The sequence below is a fragment of the Trichechus manatus genome, unplaced genomic scaffold (assembly GCF_000243295.1).
Source record: "Trichechus manatus latirostris isolate Lorelei unplaced genomic scaffold, TriManLat1.0 scaffold00004, whole genome shotgun sequence".
In the NCBI taxonomy this organism is placed as follows: Eukaryota; Metazoa; Chordata; class Mammalia; order Sirenia; family Trichechidae; genus Trichechus; species Trichechus manatus.
The window spans coordinates 1,365,528-1,389,280 of record NW_004443940.1 but is presented as its reverse complement, the minus strand read 5'-3'; the positions used below and the strand labels follow the sequence as shown (position 1 = coordinate 1,389,280).

At 39.6% G+C, this 23,753-nt stretch overlaps 1 protein-coding gene across 6 annotated transcripts in view; it reads left to right on the top strand.

Annotated features, from left to right (window-relative positions):
• Positions 1-23,753, top strand: part of CTNNA2 (catenin alpha 2) — a 1,267,087-nt gene that overhangs the window by 899,949 nt on the left and 343,385 nt on the right. For 2 of the 6 annotated variants that reach the window (XM_023732391.1, XM_023732392.1), the window contains exon 7: positions 13,204-13,226. The exons of the other annotated variants lie outside the window; for them this stretch is intronic. In XM_023732391.1, the coding sequence (XP_023588159.1) occupies positions 13,204-13,226 (23 nt within the window). The remainder of the gene's footprint in view (positions 1-13,203; positions 13,227-23,753) is intronic. 6 annotated transcript variants of the gene reach the window in all.

Genomic DNA, 23,753 nt, shown 5'->3' with positions numbered 1-23,753 from the left:
AATGCTTTCTCTGTCAGCTCTGGAGGAAGGTCTGTGTCATCAGTCTTCCCTTGGTCTGGGAGCTTCTCTGCGCAGGAACCTCAGGTCCAAAGGATACGCTCTGCTCCCAGCACTGCTTTCTTGATAGTGTGAGGTTCCCATGTCTCTCTGCTGGCTTCTCTCTTTTATATCTCGAAAGAGATTGGCTTAAGACACTGTCTAATCTTATAGATCTCATCTGTATAACTACTACTAATCCATCTCATTAACATCATACTGATAGGTTTTACAACGCATAGGGAAATCACATCAAATGACAAAATGGTAGACAATCATACAATACTGGGAATCATAACCTAGCCAAGTTGACAGATTTTTTTGGGGGACACAGTTCAATCCATGACACCACTATATTCTCATTTCTATAAATTTATGTTAGCCCAAACAAAAGGGTATGACCAGCTCTTGGAGCCCTGCTGGCACAGTGGTTAAGCATTCAGCTGATAACCAAAAGTTCAGCAGTTCAAATTCACCAGCCCCTATGGGAAAGTTCTACTCTGTCCTTTAGGGTCACTATGAGTTGGAATCAATTCAAAAGCAATAGGTTTTGGTTTTAGCTCCCATATGCACAGGGAGAAATTTATGAAGCATTCTGCTTCCAGAATCAACTGTAGTTCCAACTCAGCCTACACTTTCTAATAAGTTCTCATTCTATGCTCTCCTTGCTTCTTTCAAACTTGCCAAACTTCATCTGCACTTTCAAAGGCATCGGTTATATGCGCATGACCTTTGCCCATTTTTTAATTGGATTATTTGTCTTTTTATTGTAGAGGTGTCAGATTTTCCTATAGATTTTGGAGATTAGGCCTTTGTCAGATTTGTCATAGCTGAAAAATTTTTCCTAGTCTGTAGGTTCTCTTTTTACTCTTTTGGTGAAGTCTTTTTATGAGCATAAGTGTTTAATTTTTGGAAGATCCCATTTATCTAGCTTATCTTCTGATGTTTTACTATTGTTAGTTATGATTTATATCCTGTTTATGCCGTATATTAGGGCCCCAAGTGTTGACCCTATTTTTTCTTCCGTGATCTTTATAGTTTTTGGTTTTATATTTAGGTCTTTCATCCATTTTGAATTAGTTTTTGTGTATGATGTGAGATATGGGTCCTGTTTCGTTTTTTTACAGATGGATATCCAGTTTTGTCAGCACCATTTGTTAAAAAGACTGTCTTTTCCCCATTTAGTGGACTTCAGGCCTTTTCAAAGATCTGTTTCATCGGTAAATGTGTCTGTCATTGTACCAGTACCAGGCGGTTTTGACGACCATAGCTGTATAGTAGGTTCTGAGTTCAGGTGGTATGAGGCCTCCTACTTTGTTCTTCTTCAGTAATGCTTTACTTATATGGGGCCTCTTTCCTTTCCATATAAAGTTAATGATTAGTTTTTCCATCTCTTTAAAAAATGTTGTTGGTACTTGGATCGCGATTGCATTATGTTTGTAAATTGCTTTGGGTAGAATTGACATCTTCACAATGTTGAGTCACCTATCCACAATCATGGTATGTTTTTCCACTTATGTAGGTCTCTTTTGGTTTCTTGCAGTAATGTTTTGTAGTTTTCTTTGTATAGGTCTTTTACGTCCCTGGTTAGATTTATTCCTAAGTTCTTTGTTTTTTTTTTAAGTGGCTATTATCAATGGTATTTCTTTCCTGATTTCCTTTTCATAGTTCTCTTTATTGGTGTATAGGAATCCAACTGATTTTTGTATGTTAATCTTGTATCCTGCTACTCTGCTGAATCTACTAGTTCTAGAAGTTTTCTTGTGGAGTCTTTTGGGTTTTCTGGGTATAGTATCATGTCATCCGTGAATAGGGATAGTTTTATTTTTTACTTACCAATTTGGGTGCCCTTTATTTCTTTTTCTTGCCTTATTGCTCTAACTAGGACATTCAGCACAATGTTAAACAGGAGTGGTAATAAAGGGCATCCTTGTCTTGTTCCCATTCTCAGGGGGAATGTTTTCATCCTGTCTCTGTTGAGAATGATGTTGGCTGTTGGTTATGTGTAGATACCCTTTGTTATGTTGAGGAATTTCCATTCTATTCCTATTTTGCTGAGTGCTTTTATCAGGAATGGGTGTTGGACTTTATCAAATGCCTTTTCTGCATCGATTGAGATGATTGGGATTATTTTCTTTTGTTTTATTTATGTGGTGGATTACATTGATTTATTTTCTAATATTGAACCATCCTTGCATAACTGGTATGAATCCAGCTTGGTCATGGTGTGGTATTCTTTTGATATGATGCTGAATTCTATTGACTAGAATTTTGCTGAGTATTTTTGCATCTATATTCATGGGAGATATTGGTCTGTAATTTTCTTTTTTTTGGTGTCTTTGCCTTGTCCTAGTGTCGGGGTTATGTTGGCTTCATAGAATGAATTCAGAAGTATCCCTTCCTTTTCTATATTCTGAAATAGCTTGAGTAGTACTGGTGTGAGCTCTTCTATGAATGGTTGGTAGAATTCTCCAGTGAAGCCATCTGGGCCAGGACTTATTTTGTTGGGAGTTTTTTAATTACCTTTTCAGTGTCTTCACTTGTTCTGGGTCTGTTCAGATTTTCTACCTCAGTTTGTGTTAGTTTAGGTAGGCAATGTGTTTCTTGAAACTTGTTCATTTCCTCTAGGTTTTCAAATTTGTTGGAGTACAGTTTGTCATAGTACTCTGCTGTGATCATTTTAATTTTAGTTGGGTCTGTTAAATGTCCCCCATTTTAATTCTTATTGAGTTATTTGCTTCCTCTCCTGATTTTCTTTTGTCAGTTTGGCCAGTGGTTTTTAGATTTTGTTGATCCTTTCAAATAACCAATTATGGGTTTTGTTGATTCTTTCTATTAGTTTTCTAGTCTCTGTATCATTTATTTTTGCTCTAATCTTTATTATTTCCTTTCTTCTCATGGCTATGGGATTTTTTTTTCTGTTCTATTTGTTTGAGTTATAAAGCTAATATTTTGATTTTATCCTTTTCTTCTTTTTTAATATGTGCATCTATTGCTATAAATTTTCCTCTGAGCACTGCCTTTGCTGTGTCCCAAAGGTTTTGGTATGAAGTGTTTTCATTCTTGTTTGGTTTTCAAGCAAGGTGTTATCCAGATTCCAATTTTTTTACCTTACTCTTCCTGTAATTAATTTCTACCTTTATGGCATTGTCATCAAAGATGCTTTGTATTATCTCAGTGTTTTGGATTTTGTTGAGGGTTGCTTTGTGGCCTAAGATGTGGTCTGTTCTGAAGAACATTTCATGTGTGTTAGAAAAGAATGTATACTTTGCCGCTGTTGGGTGGAGTGTTCTATATATGTTTATGAGGTCAAGTTGATAGATTATGGCCTTTAGCTCTTCTGTACCTCTGTTGAGTTTCTTTCTAGATGGTCTTTCCTTTACCAAGAGTGATGTGTTGAAGTCTACTATTATTGTGAAACTATCAATTTCTCATTTCAGGGCTGTTAAAGTTTGTTTTATGTATTTTAGAGCCCTGTCATTGGGTGCACAGATTTTTATTAAAGTTATATCATCAGTGTGGATTGTCCCTTTAATCATTATATAAGGTCCTTCCTTGTCTTTTATGGTGGGTTTTGTCTTAAAGTCTATTTTATCTGAAATTAGTTTTGCCACTCCTGGTCTTTTGAGTTTCTCTTTGCTTGATACATTTTTTCCCATTATTTGGTTTGTAATATATTTATGTATTTGTTTCTAAGGTGTGTCTCTTGTAAACAGCATATTGATGAGTCTTGTTTTTTTAAACCATTCTGTGACTGTCTAACTCTTTACAAGTACATTTAAGCCATTTGCATTCAATATGATTGTCGATAGCTGCGAGTTTATTGCTGTCGTTTTGTAGTGCCTTTTTTGTGGTGCTGATGTTTTCTTTGTTTCTCTTACTCTTCTGTGCTGAATTCCTTTTTTTGTGAATTTTCTTTTCATTTATTTCATTTTCGTAGGTTTTGTGTTACTGAAACTTTGTGTTTTTCATCTTTATTTTGTTGAGTAGGTTTGTTAACTTTCTCTGTGGTTACCTTGAAATTTACCCCTAACTTCCTAAGTTTGTACCAGTCTTTTATTATTTGATGTCACCTTCACTTCCACTCCATCTGCAAGTTCTATACCTACACCATTTATTCCTACTTTTATTGTTCTGATGTTGTTGTCATTTACAGATTGAGGTGTCACGTTTTATGTTGTATGTCTTTTAGTTTTGCTTTATCTTTGAAGGTTCACTACCTAGGTTGGTATCTGGGTAATGCTGTCCTATGTTCTAGATTCAGATTGTTGTCTGATGTTGGTTCTCTAACCAAGGGACTCCCTTTAATAATTCTTGTAAGTTTGGTTTGATTTTTACATATTCCCTTAATTTCTGTTTGCCTGGAAATGTCCCAGTTTAGCCATCATATTTCAGAGAGAGTTTTTCAGGATGTTATTCTTGATTGGCAACTTTTTTCTTTCAAGGTTTTATATATGTAATCCCATTGCCTTCTTGCTTGCATGGTTTCTTCTGAGTAATCAGAGCCTAGTCTTATTGTTTCCCCTTTGTATGTGACTTTTTGTTTTTCTTGAGCTGCTCTCAGGATTCTTTCTTTGTCTTTGGTTTTGGTGAGTGTGATTATGATATATCTTGGTGATTTGCTTTTGGGGTTTATCCTATACAGGGTTTGTTGAGCTTCTTGGATGGCCAACTTTTCATCTTTCATGATATTAGATAAGTTTTCTGTCAATAAATAAATAATCCTCTCTGTGTTTTTGTTCTCTGCTCCTGTTCTGGAACTTGAATCACATGCATATTTTTGCTCTTGAATGTATCCCGCATAGTTCTTAGGTTTTCTTCATTCTTTTCTCTGATTTTTCCTCAAAGTAATATCCAAGATTTGTCTTCAGTTTTGCTAATCCTGTCTTCCATTGTTTCAAACCTGCTTCTCAAACCTTCTATGACATTGTCCATTTCTGAAATCTTGTTGTTTATCTTTTGGATTTCTAATTGCTGTTTTTGTATGATTTCTAAGCATTTTTTTTTTTTGATATTTTGTTCTTGTATTATTTTCCTAAATTCTTCCATTGCTTTGTCTGTTTTTTCCCTGATTTTTTTTCTGTATTTTCCATGATTTTGCCTATTTTTACCTTAGTTTTGTCTGTGTTTTTCTTCATCTCTTTCCTAATCTCTTGAAGAGCTCTGAATATTAGACTTTTGAATTTCCTATCAGGTAGTTCCAGTGCCTTTTCTTCTACTGGGAGGTCATCTGGTATTTTATTTTGATCACTTTCTGGAGCCATCCTGTCTCTTTTTTAAAATATGTTTTGATATTTTCTGCTGTCTCCCACATTCAGAAATTATTTTCTTTGTTTATTGATTGTAGGATTGTTTCGTCCTGCTTTTTTTTTTTTAATGTGGTTATGTCTGGGCAGGCTGGCTGGATTTGTTTTGTTGCTTGCTTTTCTGTGGGCACAGTAGTTCTCACCAACTTGTCTAGGTGGGCAGGGCCAGTTGCTCAGCTATGGTGCAGCAGGGCAGGTCCTGTGGGGTAGGGCAGGGTGAGGCAGTGATGAATCATTTGCTGCACAAACTGTGGCCAGTGGGGCTGGTCTGGCGGAGACACAGAGGGGTGTGGTCCGGGGGACCCAGAGGTCCATGTCAGTCCCACTCAGAGGTGTGGCATTCAGTGAGGTAGGGCTAGGGGTAACACAGGGTGGGGCCCAGGGGTCTGCACCAGTACCACTTAGGAGTGCGGCACACAGTGGGGCCGGGCCAGGAGATGGCGCGAGTGGGAACTGGGGTTCTGCATTGGTGCCACTCAGAGGCTCATTGCTCAGCATAGCGGGACCAGGGTGTGGCGCAGGTTAGGGTCCGGAGGTCCATGCTGGTGCCACTTGGGAGCTCAGTGCTCAGCAGGGCAGTGCCGGGGGAGGCCTGAGGCAGGGCCCAGAGGTCCAGAGGTTCATGCGAGTGACACTCAGGGGCATGGTGCGTGGCATGTGGTGCAGAAAAGGCAGGAGGTAGGGAGAGGATGGTGCAGAGCAGGTGCTCTGTCTCCTGTTGGGAGCCCCTTGAAGTTGTCTTCCTATATTCCCTGTGTGGGGTTGTTGGTGGCTGTGCTCCCAGATGGTGAATCTGTATGCCACATTAGCTGGCAGGAGACCTCCACTACATAGGTCTCCTCATTCTCTGTTGTCTGTCAGTTTTTTCTTCCGTTTGGTGCTTGATCTAGTTCTTTATCCCTTCATTTGCTGCTTAGTGTTCCAGGATTGACGTTTGTATCTGTTTTACTTAGTTTTTTGGGTCTTTGCTGCAGAGGGATAGCGTGGTGCTTCTGTATCTTGTGCCATGTTGGCTCTGCTTCTCCCTCTTTGATTTTTTTAAGCTGTGCATTTGGGCAGATGCTATCCTCCATTTGAGGTGCAATTTCCATGCAAAGATACACTGGACCGGAGTAAGATTTCTGCTGGATGCAGTTCCGCTTGGCAGAAATGATTTGGTTAGGTGGTTTTGTGTGAGGCCCCCAGCCTTGGTCTAATTGCTCTATAATGAAACAAGCAGGAATGACAGTCACTCTCCCTCCCACATGCATGATCTTCTTTTAGTTCTAGAAATTATCATGCATATAGAACAATGTTTCTCTTTAAAAGCAAACAAACAAACTGTATTTATGACCAGTGTAGAGTTTCAGACGTCCTTGCTCAGGCTGTTAATATATTAAGCCCAGCACAGATCATCTGCATTTGAAATTGGCCCCTACCTCCCACACGGCTAGTAGCCTCTGGTCTTTGGATCTGTCTGTTTTTATTGGCTGTTCATTGTTAATAGATTTCCAGGTGTAGGCCATGCTGTGCAGTCATCAGTCCTTCATTTAGGAAGGTCTGAAGCTGTCCATGATTGTGAAAAGGCAAGTGTTAAACAAAAACTGGAGAAATCTCAGCATCCTCCCTAAAATTGTCAAACCCAGTAACGCTTCTGGTAGTAAAAGCAAAATTTATTAGTGAGAGAACAAACTTGCACAGTAAAAAAGAGAGAGTCAAATGGGGAAAGCAGAGAGAGAAAGAAGGCTGGAGAAAGAGAAAACATTTAAGGAATCACAGTCATTTTTAAAAGATGAGTTAGAGATAAGACACAATAGGATTTTACGTATTTTCCTTGTTCTTGACACAAGAGGAAGGAGAAGGCATTCTGGGTGGGATTTTCAATAATTCTACTTGAGAATATGTATGATAGAAAGCTTTCTTAACCTTCATGTTACGGAATTGGATATATTGGTCCTGGGGTTGGCAAACTATGACCCAGAAGCCAAATTTAGCCTTCCGCTTGTTTTATTTGTAGTGCCTGTGAGCTAAGAATTATTTTAACATTTTTAAATGATTGAAAAATCAAAAGAAGAATAATATTTTGTGACGTGTGAACATTATATGAAATTCACATTTCAGCATCCATAAATAAAGTTTTGTTGCAACACCATCATGCCCATTTGTTTACATATTCTGTATGGATGCCTATTTGTTAAAACAGCAGAGCTGAGTAGTGGCAACAGAAAGTGCAGACCTGCAGAACAAAATTTACTATCTACCCCTTTACAGAAACAGTTTGAGGACCCCTGTGTTAGTCTATTGAATCAGATTAACTGGGAATTAGTTTATGTAGCCTTCTTGCCAATCCAACTCCTGTAGTCTTTTCTTTGCAAAAGCTAATCCTTTTACCTGTCTATGCATTCACTTTCGTCCAAGAGTTTCCAAGGGCTTACCTCACGACAGATTCTGAGTTAGTCTCTGGGAATAATTAGGGATGAACATGACCTGGTCTCTGCTCTTGAGTAGTTATAGTGTGGTTAGGGAGCATCTTCAGAAGAACAAGAGAAAACTTGCACATAAATAATAAATGTGCGTGAACAAAATAAGTGGTAAAAAGTGATACATATTATAACAGGATTTCAGGAATGATGAAATGGGATTCTGCATCTCCTTCAGATTCCCTCTCTCACTGAATAACACCATCATCCAGCCAGTTGCTGATACCAGAAAGCTGAGCCTCATCCTTGACTCCCTCTGCCTTTGCTGAGAATGCCTGCATTGCACAACTCCATCGTGTTCCATGGGAAAGGCAAAGCACTCTCTGGGGTTGTACTTAAGCTTTCTGGGTGGCACAGTTTGCGCTCAGCTACTAACAAAAAGTTTGGTGATTTACATCCAGTCAGTGGCACCAGGGAAGAAAGGCCTGGTGATCTACTTCTGTAAGATTACAGCCAAGAAAACCCTGTGGAGCAGTTCTGCTCTGACACACATGGGGTCACCATGAGTCATAATCAACTTGATGACAAGTTTGGTTTTTTGGTTTTGGATTGTGCTCAGCCCATGTGGCCATATGTGGCATCCCTGCCTCTCCCTCTCACTGGCCCTGTCAGCCATCAGCCTGAACTCAGTCAATTCTTTCTCCTAAATATCTTTTGAGTTGTCTACTTACCTCCATTTCCAATGCTACCACCCTAGTCCAGGCCGCTATCATCTCCAGCCTGGATCACTGCAAAAGCTCTGCTAAATGGGTCTCTCAACGTCCACTCTCATTTGATCTGTTTAAAATTCACATGTGGTTGTGCCATCCCTCTGCTTATTACTCTTCTCACTTTTCCCATATTTCTGATGATAATTTCCCAAGCTCTTAGTGTCTCCCTCAAGACCTGAGTAATTAATTTTCTGACACCTCATCAGCCTCTTCTGCACCACTCTCCCTTCAGTCCCTTTGTTCTAGCCTGGACATCTTACAGCTTCTCTTAGGTGAATATGTAATTCATTTTCCAAACCAGGACACTTTTGAGAGTGAAAAGAGGCACTATTAATAATTATGCAAGGGCAATAGACTATAACCAGGACCAAAAGCAAAATCAAACCAATTGCCATTAAGTCAATTCCAATTCATGGCAACCACATGGGTTTCAGAGTAGACTGTGCTCCAGGGGGTTTTCAGTGGCTGTGGCCTTTTGGAAGCAAATTGCTAGGCCTTTCTTCCAAGGCTTCTCTGGGTAGATTTGAACCGCCAACCTTTCAGTTAGTCACCAAGCACTTAACTGTTTGTGCTACCCAGGGACTCCTATAACCAAGAGAACCCCAGACAAACCAAGACATAAGGTCACCCTAAATTTCTCAGACACGTCACATTCTTACTCACCTCAGACCCTCTGAGCATGATTTTTCCATTATTTGGAATTTCTTCTCATTTCTCAAATTTCAGCTCACATGCCCTGTCTTCAGAGAAGTCTTTTCTGATTTCACAGATTAAATAAGGTTCTCTTGTTCTACAAACTCATAGCACCTCTGCAAGCCTTTAAACAATAATAATTGCATTGCTACTCGTGTCATCGTTTACAAATCACACTAGGGTGACAGTTCCTCTTGGTTTGCCTAGGACCGAGGAGTTTCCTGAGATGTGAGATTTACCATTCTAAAACCAGGAAAGTCCCAGGCAGACTGGGACGAGTTGGTCACCCTTCAAGCATGTGTTTCCCTCGATGGCAAGGACCATGTTGATCTTGATCACCATGTGTCCTCTGAGCCTAGCATAGTTCCTAATAAGTTATAGATGCTCAATAAACTTTAGTTTGTTGAATTAATTAATGAAGAAAGAAATGAGATGAAAGACAAGTCTTTCAGATGGGTGTTGGCTTTGTATACAAGGTTCCATTCTAGCTAGAATTTAAAGTGTTAGTCATTGATGGGGTGTGAGGTTAGGAGGGAGTCCTGGTGGCAGAGTGGTTAAGTGCTTTGCTGCTAACCAAAAGTCAGTGGTTTAAACATCAGCCACTCCATGGGAGAAAGATGTGGCAGTCTGCTTCTGTAAAGATTTATAGTCTTGGAAACCCTATGGGGCTGTTCTCCTCTGTCCTACAGGGTCATTGAGTCAGAATCAACTCAACAGCAACAGGTTTGGTGGATTTTGGGTGAGATTAGGAGAAGAGTATTCCAGGAGGGTGGAAAATACGCGTAGTTACCCCTTCTTCTCTTCCCACAATAAAGTACTTTCTGGAAAAAATTGAAGATAATTCACATTGTAGGGTATATGGCTACTGTTGTTGTGTTACCCACTCCAAGGGTAGCTGCATTTTTAATAAGATACAGTTTTCAGTCAACTGATTAACTCATAATGGAAGAAGTTATGACATGGGACTGAAGGAAACCATTTAAGGGTAAGAATGAGGAGTGTGGAGACCTTCTTGCTGACCCCAAATACCCACCACGTGGATGGCTGCCCACTCTGCCTGGGCATGCCACTGCTGGGCTGTGGGGCCTGAAAGGGAAGTGAGTTGCACAATCAAACCAAAATAGCTTGGGTAGAGCACCACAGGACAGCAATCTTAATTGTTTTCTCTCAAATTATCCAGACCAGTGTTCACCAACTCCCGTTTTGGAGACGTTATTCCCACCCAGTGTGTTTCTGGCATCAGCGCTTGGCACCAGATGAGAAGCTTGCACTGGGAGAGATGAGACCGATCAAAAAGGCACATTGGAGCTTTCCAATTGGTAAATTGTTGGATGACATGATTTAAAATGTTTCCTTTGGACTACACAAATTCAGTAAATAAGAGCCCAAGATTTCTCTGAAGTGGGGGATCCCTGGCGAGGTTTCTGATCATTTGATTCATGGCTTGTTTTATAAAATAATAGATTATTAGACACAATAAACGTATGTGAGATCGGGAAAGTGAGACCCACTGAAGTTAAGGTCTTGACCACATTTTACAGGTAGTTTATGGCACACTGGGAACTGGACCCTCTTCTCCTCAACAAGTGCTCTGCCCTCCCCGCAACAATTTATTATGAAAAAATTTTAACAAAGAAAAATTGAAAAAACAGTAAGTGAACATCCATATACCCACCACCTCGATTTTAAAATTAACATCTTGCTATATTTTATATTTGTCTGTCTATATTCTTTTTTTTTAAAGCATTTCAAAGAAGGTTGCAAACTTCAGTACACTTCACCCCTGAATACTTGGGCATGCATATCATTATCAATAGTTTGATATTTGTTTACTGTGTTTTTTTTTTAGGTAAAATTTATACACAGTGAAATGAATATGAGTTTTGACAGATGGAAACACCTGTGTATCCCAAACCCCTGTAGTGCTTTGCTCTTTCCATTTTAAAGATTTGAAAACATGCTACATTTTGCTTAAAGAAACATTTTTGTTTGCTGTATAAGATGTACTTGCTCATTTAGAAAACATTTCCACAGGAAACAGATTTGTGTAACATTAAGCTATAGTTTTAAAAACAGGTTTTATAACATGTCATGTTCAAGTAGTTGCTAAGAGGTGGCTTTCTGTAATTTTTAATTCACCGGAGATGAAGTCACGAAGTCAAGGAAATGCGCTGGAGGTGGAGAAGGGGGAGCAGAGATATTCAAACTGAAGATATGAAAGTCACAGAGCCTTTTAGAAAATTCAGCATTTTTCCCAGCTCCGTGCATATTTGTGCCCTTCCCTCTCCCCCACTCCCACACTCGGCATCTCAAAAAGACAAATTACCTGGAGATTTACAACTAGGTTGGGAGTTGGCAGAAGGGAAAGGGGCTCACACGCGCACATGCACGCACACACACAGTCATGACTTCTCTTGCTTCTATTGAAGAAATGCTTTATTTGACTCCATTTTTTCCCCTATGGAAACAAATCAGAAAGGCTAGGAGTAGTTCTGAGAGACAGATGTTAAAGAATGATACTCCACACTCCCTTCCTCTTCTCCCTTCCCACACCCTGTACATACACACACACACACACACACACACACACATATACACACACACACACCCCTCCTGGTTGTACCAAGGAGACAAAGAAGAGTGGGAAACTTTTGGTGGCTGAAACTGTGGGTAGGGAGCTGTTCAATGCTGTTTCCAGGCATGACGGACTCTCTCTCACTGGGGAACACCATGCACCAACAACTGGGTGAAGCTTGAAGCACGTTTACTGCCAATCCTTATGTAAACATCCAGAGATAAATAATGAAAGGATTGGATGCAGCCCTTCTAAGATTAACTGAATTAATCTTAGAACAGGAGGTCTCTTGGTCAGATCAAAGAACAGTAGCAATCCCATGGCAGCCAAAGGCCTGCTCCCCAGCTGGCTTCCTACAGCTCAATTTTATGAGCAGCAGTAAAATTAGAAAGGCAATAACCTGCTTTTCAAGCAAAGAAGGGGAAAGGAGAAGCAGTAGAAAGAGGAATATTCCAGAAGTCTTTCTGTGGGAGCTCCAGAAAATCATCTTAGAGAAAACAGAACATTTCAGAAACAGCTAGGCCTTCAGCCAAGGCAGATGGTCCAAAATGAGGAATGGGAGAGGAGAGTAGTGCAAATGAAACCAAGCTGCTGGCCATGGAACCATCATAGGAAAAGGGTGGTGCTTGTGTTGGGTGAAGTTCTGTCAATGCTGATCTGATATTTCAAAAGCACATATTTAGGGCTTGTCTCTTGGCGTATGGGACTGGTCAGCTTGAGAGAGTTCCATCCACCATTGACTGCTACGGATGCTAGACTCTCCTTTGCAAGAGCTGGCCCAAATGCCCTAATAAAAACTCTAAGTGATTATCAAGCAGAAGACAGTAAGTGGAGCCAACTTACTACAAGCCTGGTGGTGTGCCTAATGATTTGAGAGAGCTGAGCCTGTTGTTAGAATTCAAATCACCATGCAGAATAGGGCAACTCAATAGCTTTTGGATATACCAGGGTTGAAAGGTATAAGAACAACAAAGGAAAAAAAAAAATTTTAAATGCAACCAAATGTTAAGATGAATAAGAATGCACATTCTATCCCTGATTACAATCAGAGCTGGCTATTTTTAGTGTATTTCTGATGAGTCTACTTTACTGTTCTTCATACCAGAAAGGCGCAATGAATGACATTTGTTCTCTGTTGGGCAGTAGCTGAAAAGATGAATCTCCATGGAAGGGTGTGTATAGGCAGTGCTGAGGCTGACATTTGGTAGGTGTTTTCACATCTAACAAAAGCAAACCACTTTCACTAATAATATAACATGTGCCTGTGTGAGTATGTATGTGTGAATGTGTGCATGTGTGTGTGTATCATATACATCAAATGGGTCTCACTAATGAACTCCATTTTCCAAACCCAAGGAATTAAATATTTTATAACGAGATAGTCATTCCCAACCCATAATTTAGAAGCTTCATGTTGTAACTAGGTGGGTTATGGCACTTGGCTAGAGTGAGTGTTATTGAGACCTATAACACTGGTTTTAGCAGATAAACTACTTGGGTTTCTTTGGAGACAGTTTTGGGGTAAGGGACAATCTTTTGAGACTCAACCATAAAAGAAAAAAAGATGCTATAACCCAACTCTGCAAATGTATTCTATGTAAGATGATGTGAATTTCTTGGCAAATCTCGTCCTCACTCTGTAGAGAAAACTAGAAATACCTGCTCCATGTGAATTTAGAAGCCGCAATTTCCTACCAAAATAAGTTGCATATTTCCCTTCATAACTGATGTGATGTCCAATGCATTAGATTTTTATCTGCTTATTGAGCTAGTTTAGCTCTTACTGATTAATGGCTACCATGGGCTAGGCCATTACTAGACCCCGTTTTCAAGGAGTTCACCATCTTGATAAAGATGTGAGAGAAAAATGCAAGAAAGAACCCATTCAGTAAGAATCAGGGCCATGTATAACCAAGGGCTCTAGGGTAGGGATTAGACCAGGTAGGATCTGAGTAGTGAGAGATTGTTTGAGTTGGAGCAACTCTAAAATGTTTGATCTTCATGTTTCCTATCAGCATGCTCCACAATAAAGCCTTTGTGTCCTTGGGAAGTTGATTTCCAAGACATTATTAATTTAGGAAGACACCTTTACATTGGGACACCACCAAGTTATTAATGTAGCATCCTGATAATGTTGGCTATTGTGCTTACAAAGTGCATGATGCTTTTTAATCAAACACACACGTAATTGAAGTGAAAATAATTTTTTTTAAGTTTATTTTTTTCTTCTTATTTAGACTGACAAGATTTATTCTGTTCCATACAACCTTTATCATTTAAAGTCAGGCTACCCGCATAAGTATTTGCAAGGTACTTTATGCACGTGGATAATAGCTGCAATCCACAAAACAGGCCTATGATTATGTCAGTATAACCAATGGATCCCAAGTCTGGTTCCCTGTCAGCATCTCCTAGGACAAGAACCTCTTGAACTTGTTCGTCTGTCTGGGCCATGTAGAGAAGGATCAACCAAGTGGCAACTCCAAGTGAGATCTCTAGTGGTGTTTTGTTATCTGCAGTTATATGGCTTTAGGAGACACCTTTGGCAAAATTCTGATTGTTGTGAATACATTTAAGTTCTGTTTACATTTCAAAAGACTTTCATGTTTATAATTTTCTATTATCTTTATAATTCCACACTAGAGAAGAGAAAACGGAATACCTTCCCATATTATATCTGGTAAAAGAGAACCAACAAGGCTAGTATCAAGGTGGTATACAGCCCTTTAGCCATGCAATGGGGAACCACATCCCAGTTTCCTGATCTCAAACCTAGAGTTTCATTCTATCCCTGGTGCAGGACATCGAACTGGCTTATTTGACTGATCTTGCTTACATAAACTTGACTATCTGTTAGCAATGATTTCGAAGCAAATGATATATGTTAAAAACAATCAACAGATTTCCACCTCACACCATACACAAACATTAACTCAAAATGGATCATAAACCTAAACGTAAGAACTAAAAGCATAAAACTCTTAGAAGAAAAAATAGCACTAAATCTTTGTTACCTTGGGTTAGGAAATGGTTTCTTAGATATGACACCAAAAACACACATGACAAAATAAAAAAATTAATTAATTAAATATTAGAATCAAAAACTTGCGTGCTGCAAATGATGTCATCAAGAATATGAAAAGACAGCCCATAGAATTGGAGAAAATACTTGCAAAACACATAACTGATAAGGAACTTGTATCCAGAATGTGTAAGGATTTTTTACAACTAAGTAATAAAAAATAATATAAACCAATTCAAAAATGGGCAGATTTTCATAGACATTTCTCCAAAGAAGATACACAAATGGCCAATAAGCACATGAAAAGATGCTCAACATCATTAGTCATTAGGGAAATTCAAATTAAAACTACAATGAGATGCTACTTTCACATTTACTAAAGCAAAACAAAACAAAAAACCAAACCTTTTGCCATCGAGTGGATTCTGACTTATAGGGACCTTATAGGACAGAGTACAACTGCTCCATAGCATTCAAGGCTGTAAATCTTTATGGAAGTCGACTGCCATGTCTTTTCCCTACAGCATGGCTGGTGGGTTTGAACCGCTGACCTTTCGGTTAGCAGCTGAGCACTTAACCACTGTGCTACCAGGGCTCCTTTTCACATTCACTAGGTTGGCTAAAATAGCAAAGACAGACAGACTATAACAAGTGCTGATAAAGGTGTGGAGAAAATGGAACCCTAATTCTTTGCTCATAGGAATGTAAAACGGTACAGCCTCTTTGGATAACAGCGTGATAGTTCCTCGATTTGTGAAACACAGGATTACAAAATGACCTAGTAATTCCACTCCAGGTATATACTCAAGAGAACATAAAACATATATCTACATAAAAACCTGTATACAAATGTTCATAGCAACATTACTCATAATATCCAAAAAAGTGAAAGCAACCAAAATGTTCATCAGCAGATGAATGGATAATCAAAACGTGGTGTATACATACATAGAATATCATTTGGTAATAAAAAAGGAATGAAGTACTGATGCATTCTGCAACATGGATGGACATTGAAAACTGTATGCTAAGTAAAAGAAGGAAGACACAAAAGATCATATATTGTATGATTCCATTTACATACAGAATAGCCAAATCCATAGAGACAGAAAGTAGAATTGTAGTTACCTAGGGCTGGGGGCCTGGTTGCACGGTGGTTAAGAGCTTGGCTGCTAACCAAAATGTCGGCAGTTTGAATCCACCAGTCACACCTTGGAAACCCTATGGGCAGTTCTACTCTGTCCTATAGGGTCGCTGCGAGCTGGAGTAGACTTGATGGCAGTGGGTTTTGGTTTTAGGGCTGGGGGAGTGTGGAGATGGAGAATGACTGCTTAATGGGTAAAACCAGTTGTCATTGAGTTAATCAGGACTCATGGTGACCCCATGTGTGTCAGAGTAGAACTGTTGCTCCATAGGGTTTTCAATAACTGGTATTTTGGCAGTAAATCACCAGGCCTTTCTTCTGAGGCACCTCTGGATGGACACAAACCTCCAGCCAAAATACAATGATAAATTTTACTTCAAGAGTTTTTTTGTTGCCCCCTCCCCCAATTTATAAATAGTTTATTTTTAGGCAAATCAAAATATTTAGTGCACCTGTAATAATCAACTGACACCTAAAATTCCCTTAACTTTTCCTTCTGTAAAACATTTCAAATTTAAAAAAAAAGCAAAGTGCTACGTCTTTTGTTTGTTTTTGTTTACTTTTTTAATGTCTTAGGAAGCACATAATAAATTCTATTTACTCAGTTTATGAAGTCAAGTCCTCAGATTTACATTTTTATACTCTTTTGCCCAGCTAATTTATAATTTTCGTTAAAGGTGTCCATTGGAATGAGGCAAGAACGGATGTTCTCTTAATATCATTCATGATATTAAAGTTTGCATATGTGCCTTTGATTGACTTTGCCACTTTATAATTGGGGGTAGTTTTCAATAAAGACCCAAATTAAGAATCCCAAATGTTCTGATTTTGGAGAAAAACTAATGAAAATGATTGTATCATTGGAAAATTTGATCAACCCCTGATACTGTGACACTTACCTTCAGAATGTTCTTTTTATGGATTATCAAGAAATGAACGGTCTTACTATTTCTTAGTCATCTTGGCCTGCAGATGGAAGATAAAGGGCATAAGGAGAAACCAACTTTACTGTATTCACTAATTATTTATAAGAAAAATAGGACTAGACCACACTAGATTCACATTTCTTTTGAACCAATATAATGAATTACTAAAAATATAAGCAGTGGTGATTGTTTTGTAGTAATTGGTACTTTGGCTAAAAATAAATCAGTCAAAAATCAGAAAGAATAATGGGCAAGGTTTGCTAAGACATCAAAACAATATTATCTGTGGATCACTTCAAATCAGCACACAAATATATATGTGCATATTATATATAAAATATAGATCAGAGTGAGTCACTCCTCTTGTCAAAACTCTCCAGAATTTTCCATCTTATCTACAATAAAAGCCCAAATCATTACAATGCCTATAACTGCCACATATTCGGCCACCTCCCCTTGCTTCTCTCCCGTTACCGCTCTCTCTCTTCAATCAGCTCCAGGCACACTGGCCTCCTTGGCATTCTTTGAACATGCCAGGAGTGCTCCTGCCTCAGGGTCTTCTACGCAGGTAATTCTCTCTATCTGGAAAACTCTTGCCCCACATATGCTCATTGCTTGTTCCTCCAACCCCTTCAGTCTTTGTTGAAATGGCACCTACCTTTCATGACCATACTATTTTAAACTACTTCTCCCAACCCCTAGCCTTCTCTGTTCCTCTTCTCTGCTTTATTTTTCTCCATAGCACTAATCTCCATCTGGCACACTATCTATTTTAATTACTTTTTGTTTGTATCTTCCAGAGGAATGGAAGCTTCTAAGGGATAGGAATATTTGTCAGTTGCATTCACTGCTGTATCTTCAGTGCCTGGACAGTGCCTGAAGATCATGTTTGGGAGGAAATTTGTGAAAAGTGCCAAGGATGAAATAATTTTATTTCCTGACTTTCACTTTAAAGTTCCACCGTCATACCTGAAGTAGTTGCACTCACAGATTGAACAAAATGGCACATTTGTTTCTGAGAAGTTCTAAGATAGCAGATCCTTGCCCCCAGCACTTCCTAAGGGAGAAGGCTTCTGTGAATTAAGGATTTATGGGTGACCATGTTTCTATCGCCTTGGTGGCACAGTAATTAAGAGCTCGGCTGCTAACCAACAGGTCAGCAGTTCGAATCCACCAGCTGCTCCTTGGAAACCCTATGGGGCAGTTCTACTCCATCCTGTAGGGTCGTTATGAGTTGGAATCGACTCAACGGCAGTGTTTTTTTTTTTCTTTTTTTTTTAAATGTTAGAAGGATTTGAAGATCTGGACTTACATGCTGGGATCCTGAGTTGATTAAAGGCTGCAGAGAAGCAGACACAGTAAATAGTCTTTGCTATCAGTGAACTCATATTTCCTGCTAGAGATAAACCAAGCCTTGTGCTATAAAGCAATCAGTGAGCCCTGCAGTGGCTGATTCAGCACTCTGCCCTCTACTGTGCTGGCACCTTCCATTGGAAATGGCCTCAACATCATAAATACTATTCACTTAGGAGATTCAAGACATGGGGATGAGTTGAATCTAAGTTGGATTTGTCTCTTCATGTAAATACCTGCTCATTTCCCCACATTATACTGTCAGACTTCTATGGTTTTAATTCTGAGTCCTCACTGATGCACTGTATCTGGAATTCCAACTAAAGCCCTGAGACAAGTGTACTGATTTCTGTGGGAAGTTGCTTTGGGCTGCCTTAGCCTAGGGAGCACTTGAGTTCCATTTATGTACCTGCAAATGTCAGCACCATGGGAGGTGGAAGTCACATGAGATGTCCAACCTAATTCACTTACATGTGACCTTGAAATTCATAATAGGCCTCAGATTGTTGCCAATTTGTCATGATAGTATTGTTTGTGGCGAGGGGGTGTCTAGGAGTAACGTAAGTGTGTGTTCTCTGAGCTTCATTGTGTCATAGGAAAAAGTAACTACCTGTGTCTGACAATCCATGGGGGCAGTTGACGCTGTTTGGATTTAGAGATGGCTACTCTTAAGAGTCCCTGGGTAGTACAAATGGTTAACGTGCTTGGCTGCCAACTGAAAGGTTGTCGGTTTGAGTTCACCCAGAGGCATCTCAGAAGAAAGCCCTGGCAATCTGCTTGCAAAAAAACAGCCATTGAAAACCCTATGGGACACAGTTCTACTCTGACACACATGGGGTCAGTATGAGTCAGGGTTGACTTAATGGCAACCGGTTTTTATTCAAACTGTGGTCTAAGGATAGTAGCCTTAGTATTCCATACGAGGTTTTCCAGAAGGTAGGTTCTGGAACCCTACCTCACACTTACTGAATCAGAATCTACGGTTTAAGAAGATCCCCAGGTGATTCATTTGCACATTAACATTTTTTGAGAGGTGTTTGTCAGAGCCCTGGTTCTCAAACATGGCTGTGCATTGGAATCACCTGAGGAGTTTTTAAACTGACTGATTGGCATCTGGATCCTAACCTCTGAGTGCCTGGTTTAATTGACATTGGGGTTCAGTTTGGTCATGGCGAGCTTTCAAAACTCCCTAAGCAGTTGTAATGTGCTGCAGAGTTTGAGAGCCCCCTGGTTTAGAGCAGAATCAGAATGCATCTCTGGCACACATGGATAATTAAGAGTTGGTAATATTCACAGCAGACTTCCAGTTACCTGGCATTTTACCAGTCAGAAGTTTCTATTTGCATTTTATCTATTTATATGGTACAATTCTCTTCAGAGTCAGTAACTTATGATCTATTTAATTTACCATGTTATCTATCCTATCTACTTATTTGAAAATTGACAGACTAGGTTTGGTTGATATGGTTACACAAGAATGTTCAAAAGATTTGATGAATTTGGATCTCACTTTCAAATATGCTTTTGAAGGGGAAATGGATGGTCTAAAAATTATGTCATTTAAGCCTCCGTAAAATGCTATATCATAGTTGTTCTTCTCAGAGAAGTGAGAGCTGAGGTTTTGAAAAATAACTGCCCAAGATGCACAGCTAGTCACTGGAAAAGCCCAGGTTTGAATGTGTCATTTGAGTGGACTTTATCTGATTTATAATGTCCATACTTTTCTCTTTCAATATGAGATTTAAAAAAACAAAAAGGCTGTATATAGTGAACAGCAACTTTAAAAAAAGCGATTTATTTTATTTTTGTGCAAACTTTTTCTTTGTAGCTTTTTGGCATTTTATGTGAACTGTTCCACTAAGCATCACTGTGTAGAGATAATATGTATCTGTAGTTCTGATTAAAAAGAATGCTGAAAAGTCAACAAACAAATTAGGAAAATAGAGGGTGGTTGAGAAGCTCAGGGCTTTGAGATATTAGTTAGGCATCCAGGGTAGAGTAGCTTGGAAGTTACTTCCAAGAGGTGGATACTTCTCTAAAAGCTGCTGCTCTGCTCATGTGGAGGGAAGGGTCTGAGGAAAAAAAGGAAGCTCTAAAAGAAGAAAGGAAAAAGGGCTGCTATGGGAAGTACTAGAAGGTTCTTTCAGATTATATATAGCAGCAGATGGCACAATGTAAAAAGACAAACGGATTAACTTGCTGGGATTTTTGGTGTCCACTTCATAGCCAACAGTAAAAAGCCCTTGGATCAGTTGGGAAGGCAGCGACTTTGTTAAATGATAGCTTCCAGAACATGCCATCTGTGGTCCTCGCCTGTTCTCATTGCCTGATGAAGACTGGAATTGCTCTGCCTGAAAAAGCAGATTCTTTCATCTGGTTGCTTTTCTTATTCTTTTGAATTCTTTTCTGAGACTGAAATTGTGTATTTCTGAGAAGGACCTTGGGTTGAAAACATGTTTGCTCCCAGTGGTTTCATTTGTCTCCAAAGCATCACAGTTAGGGATTGTTAGCAAAGAGGCAGCTTTGTTGCTTCATTTCCTTGTTGGGAATGGGTATCTTCTGGCATCAAATAGGATTCTAAACTTTATACTGAAAGCCGCCCCCCACCCCAAACACACACACACACACACACACACACACACACACACACACACACACCAAAAAACAAACCCAGTGCCATTGAGTCAACTCCAACTCATGGCAACCCCATCAGAGTAGAACGGCTCCATAGGGTTTTCTTAGCTGTAATCTTAATGAAAAAGGAGCCCTGTGGGCACAAAGGTTAAGCACTTGGCTGCTAACCAAAAGGTTGTAGTTAGAACCCACCCAACACCTCTTTAGGGGAAAAGACCTGAGAATCTGCTTCCGTTAAGTCTGGCAAAAAACAAAAAACAGACTGCCACATCTTTCTCCTGCAGAGTGGCTGGTGGTTCCAACAGCTGGCCTTTCAGTTAGCAGCTGAGCGCTTTAACCACTGTGCAACTAGGGCTCCTTTTCATAAAGATTACAGCGTAGATAACCCAGTGAGGCAATTCTCCTCTGTCACATTGGGCTGCTATGAGTCAAAAATCGACCTGACAGCACCTAACAACAATCTTAATGGAAGCAGATCACCAGGCCTTTGTTCTGAGGTAGCTCTGGGTAGGTTTGAACTGCCAACTCTTATGTTAGCAGTTGAGTGAGTGCAGACTGTGCCACCCAGAGACCTTTACTGAACCCCTAGGAAAGAAAAAAAGTTGGTTCTGGTAAATGAGTTCTTGTCCCATGTTCTAATCACCATTTCTCCTCTCAATCACCGTGGTTATAAACAATCCAGAGATGCAGAGATCTTCTTCCCAGCTCCCCACTTCCCCCTGCTTCCTATCACCCTCTTCAATTTACCTTTATTTTTTCACTTTCCACTGACAAGTTCACTGCATCTTCACTGGTCATCTTGATCAAGCCCTAGATTCTTACACACCCTCTGCCTTAGTCATGTAGTGCTGCTATAACAGAAATACCACAAGTAGATGGTTTCAACAAAGAGAAGTTTATTTCCTCACAGTCAAAGTAGGCTAAAAGTCCAAATTCAGGACGTCAGCTCCAGGGGAAGGCTTTTTCTCTCTGTCAGCCTTCTTCTCTTCGGTGTTGCCCCGGACTAGGAGCTTCTCTGCACAGGGACCCCGGACCAAAGGACGCGCTCTGCTCCCAGCGCTGCTTTCTTGATGGTATGAGGTCCCCCAACTCTCTGCTTGCTTCCCTTTCCTTTTATCTTTTGAGAGATAAAAGGTGGTGCAGGCCACACCCCAGGGAAACTCCCTTTACATTGGATCAGGGATGTGACCTGGGTGAAGGTGGTGTTACAATCCCACCCTAATCCTCTTTAGCATAAAATTACAATCACAAAATGGAGGCCAACCGCACAATTCTGGGAATCATGGCCCAGCCAAATTGACACACACATTTTTGGGGGGGCATAATTCAAACCATGACACCCTCCTTTTCATTTCTTCTCCCATTTTTGTTCCCTATTAATCGCCACTCTTTGCCATTATCTTTTGCAGTTAAGAAGTTTTTTCTTAACTTTATTTATTCAAAATTGTGATGATTAGCCCAGGGGATAAATTGAAGTTTATTTTTATATTGTCTATTTATAAAATATTTGCCAAGATATTTAATTAACACCACCAATGAATTCTAGGATGGTGTTTAAAGTACAATAGAAAATGAATGGATTTTTAATTGTACAGCAGCATCATGTAGTTATAAATACAACTGCAGAGTAAGAGGAGGGCATTCAGACTAGCAGTGCTTCTGGGGAGGAGGTGCTGTTCACATTTTGAGTGGGATAAATTGTCAGTATGAGGGACAACTTGAGGAAGTTTGGAATCCTTGGCCCTGCCAACTAAATGCCAGTAGTGCTACCCAAGTCATCTGACAACCACAGGGACATGCCTGCAGACTTCTGAACCAAACAGTAAGGCTTATTATGTTGTAGCATTCTTATTCGTTATATTAAAACTAAAATAGATCCTTTAAGACTATATCATTGTTTAGACAAACCCATTGCCATCGAGTCGATCCCAACTCATAACAATTCTGTCTCATAAGTGACCCTATAGAACAGAGTAGAACTGGCCCATAGGGTTTCCAAGGCTGTACTCGTTACAGAAGCAGACTGCCACATCTTTATCCCATGGGTTCCAACTGCTGACCTTTCAGTTTGCAGCTGAGCGCTTAACCATTACACCACTGGGGCTCCTTTATTGTTTAGATGGATTCCCCTTACAATTAGTTCAGATTTTTTTTTAAGTTACTGAAAATAATTATACATACATACAGACGTGTCAGTGGTAAAGTTTAAGTGCCAGGCAATTACTACAACAAAAAGCACATAGAACATTCACCATTCTTCTTAACAACAAAAGAACTTATCTTGATTATATAACTATCAGTCCCCCATTCCTCCATTGAACCAACCCTCCAAGCAAACCCTAAATCCATTCCCTGTAGTAATTCATAATGTGAAGAGTATTTTCCACCTTAAGGTTTCAGTGAAAATTACATAAGCAAATGTATTAAAGCACTTGGAACCAATTTTAACATCTGGCATTGTCTTGAAGATATTTGGTAAACAATGACCTACCACATCACCCAGCAATCACATCTCAATGACTGTCTTCTCGAATCTAGGAATCTGAGACACTCCATTAGCAGGTCTCAAGCGTGACAAAGGTCTTCCAGACATTTGAGTGCAACACTTTTGCGTTTCGAAACAAGGGACTCAAGTTTAGTTAAAACCCTCATGAGGCAATGCTTCTGAAAACATCTCTAAATAAAGCATAGTGTAGGATTTAAACTAACACTTCATATGACCTAAAGCCTAAACTGGAGAAAAACACCATGAGTTTAATCCTTTCTTGTGAGTAACTCCAACAGTCAGGTGTATACATTTTGTTAGGCCACTCACGTGACTACTATTGAGAACAGAATACACGGACATCAATTCCTGCTATAGTAATTGGGCTTCAGGTTAAAAACAAAACACAC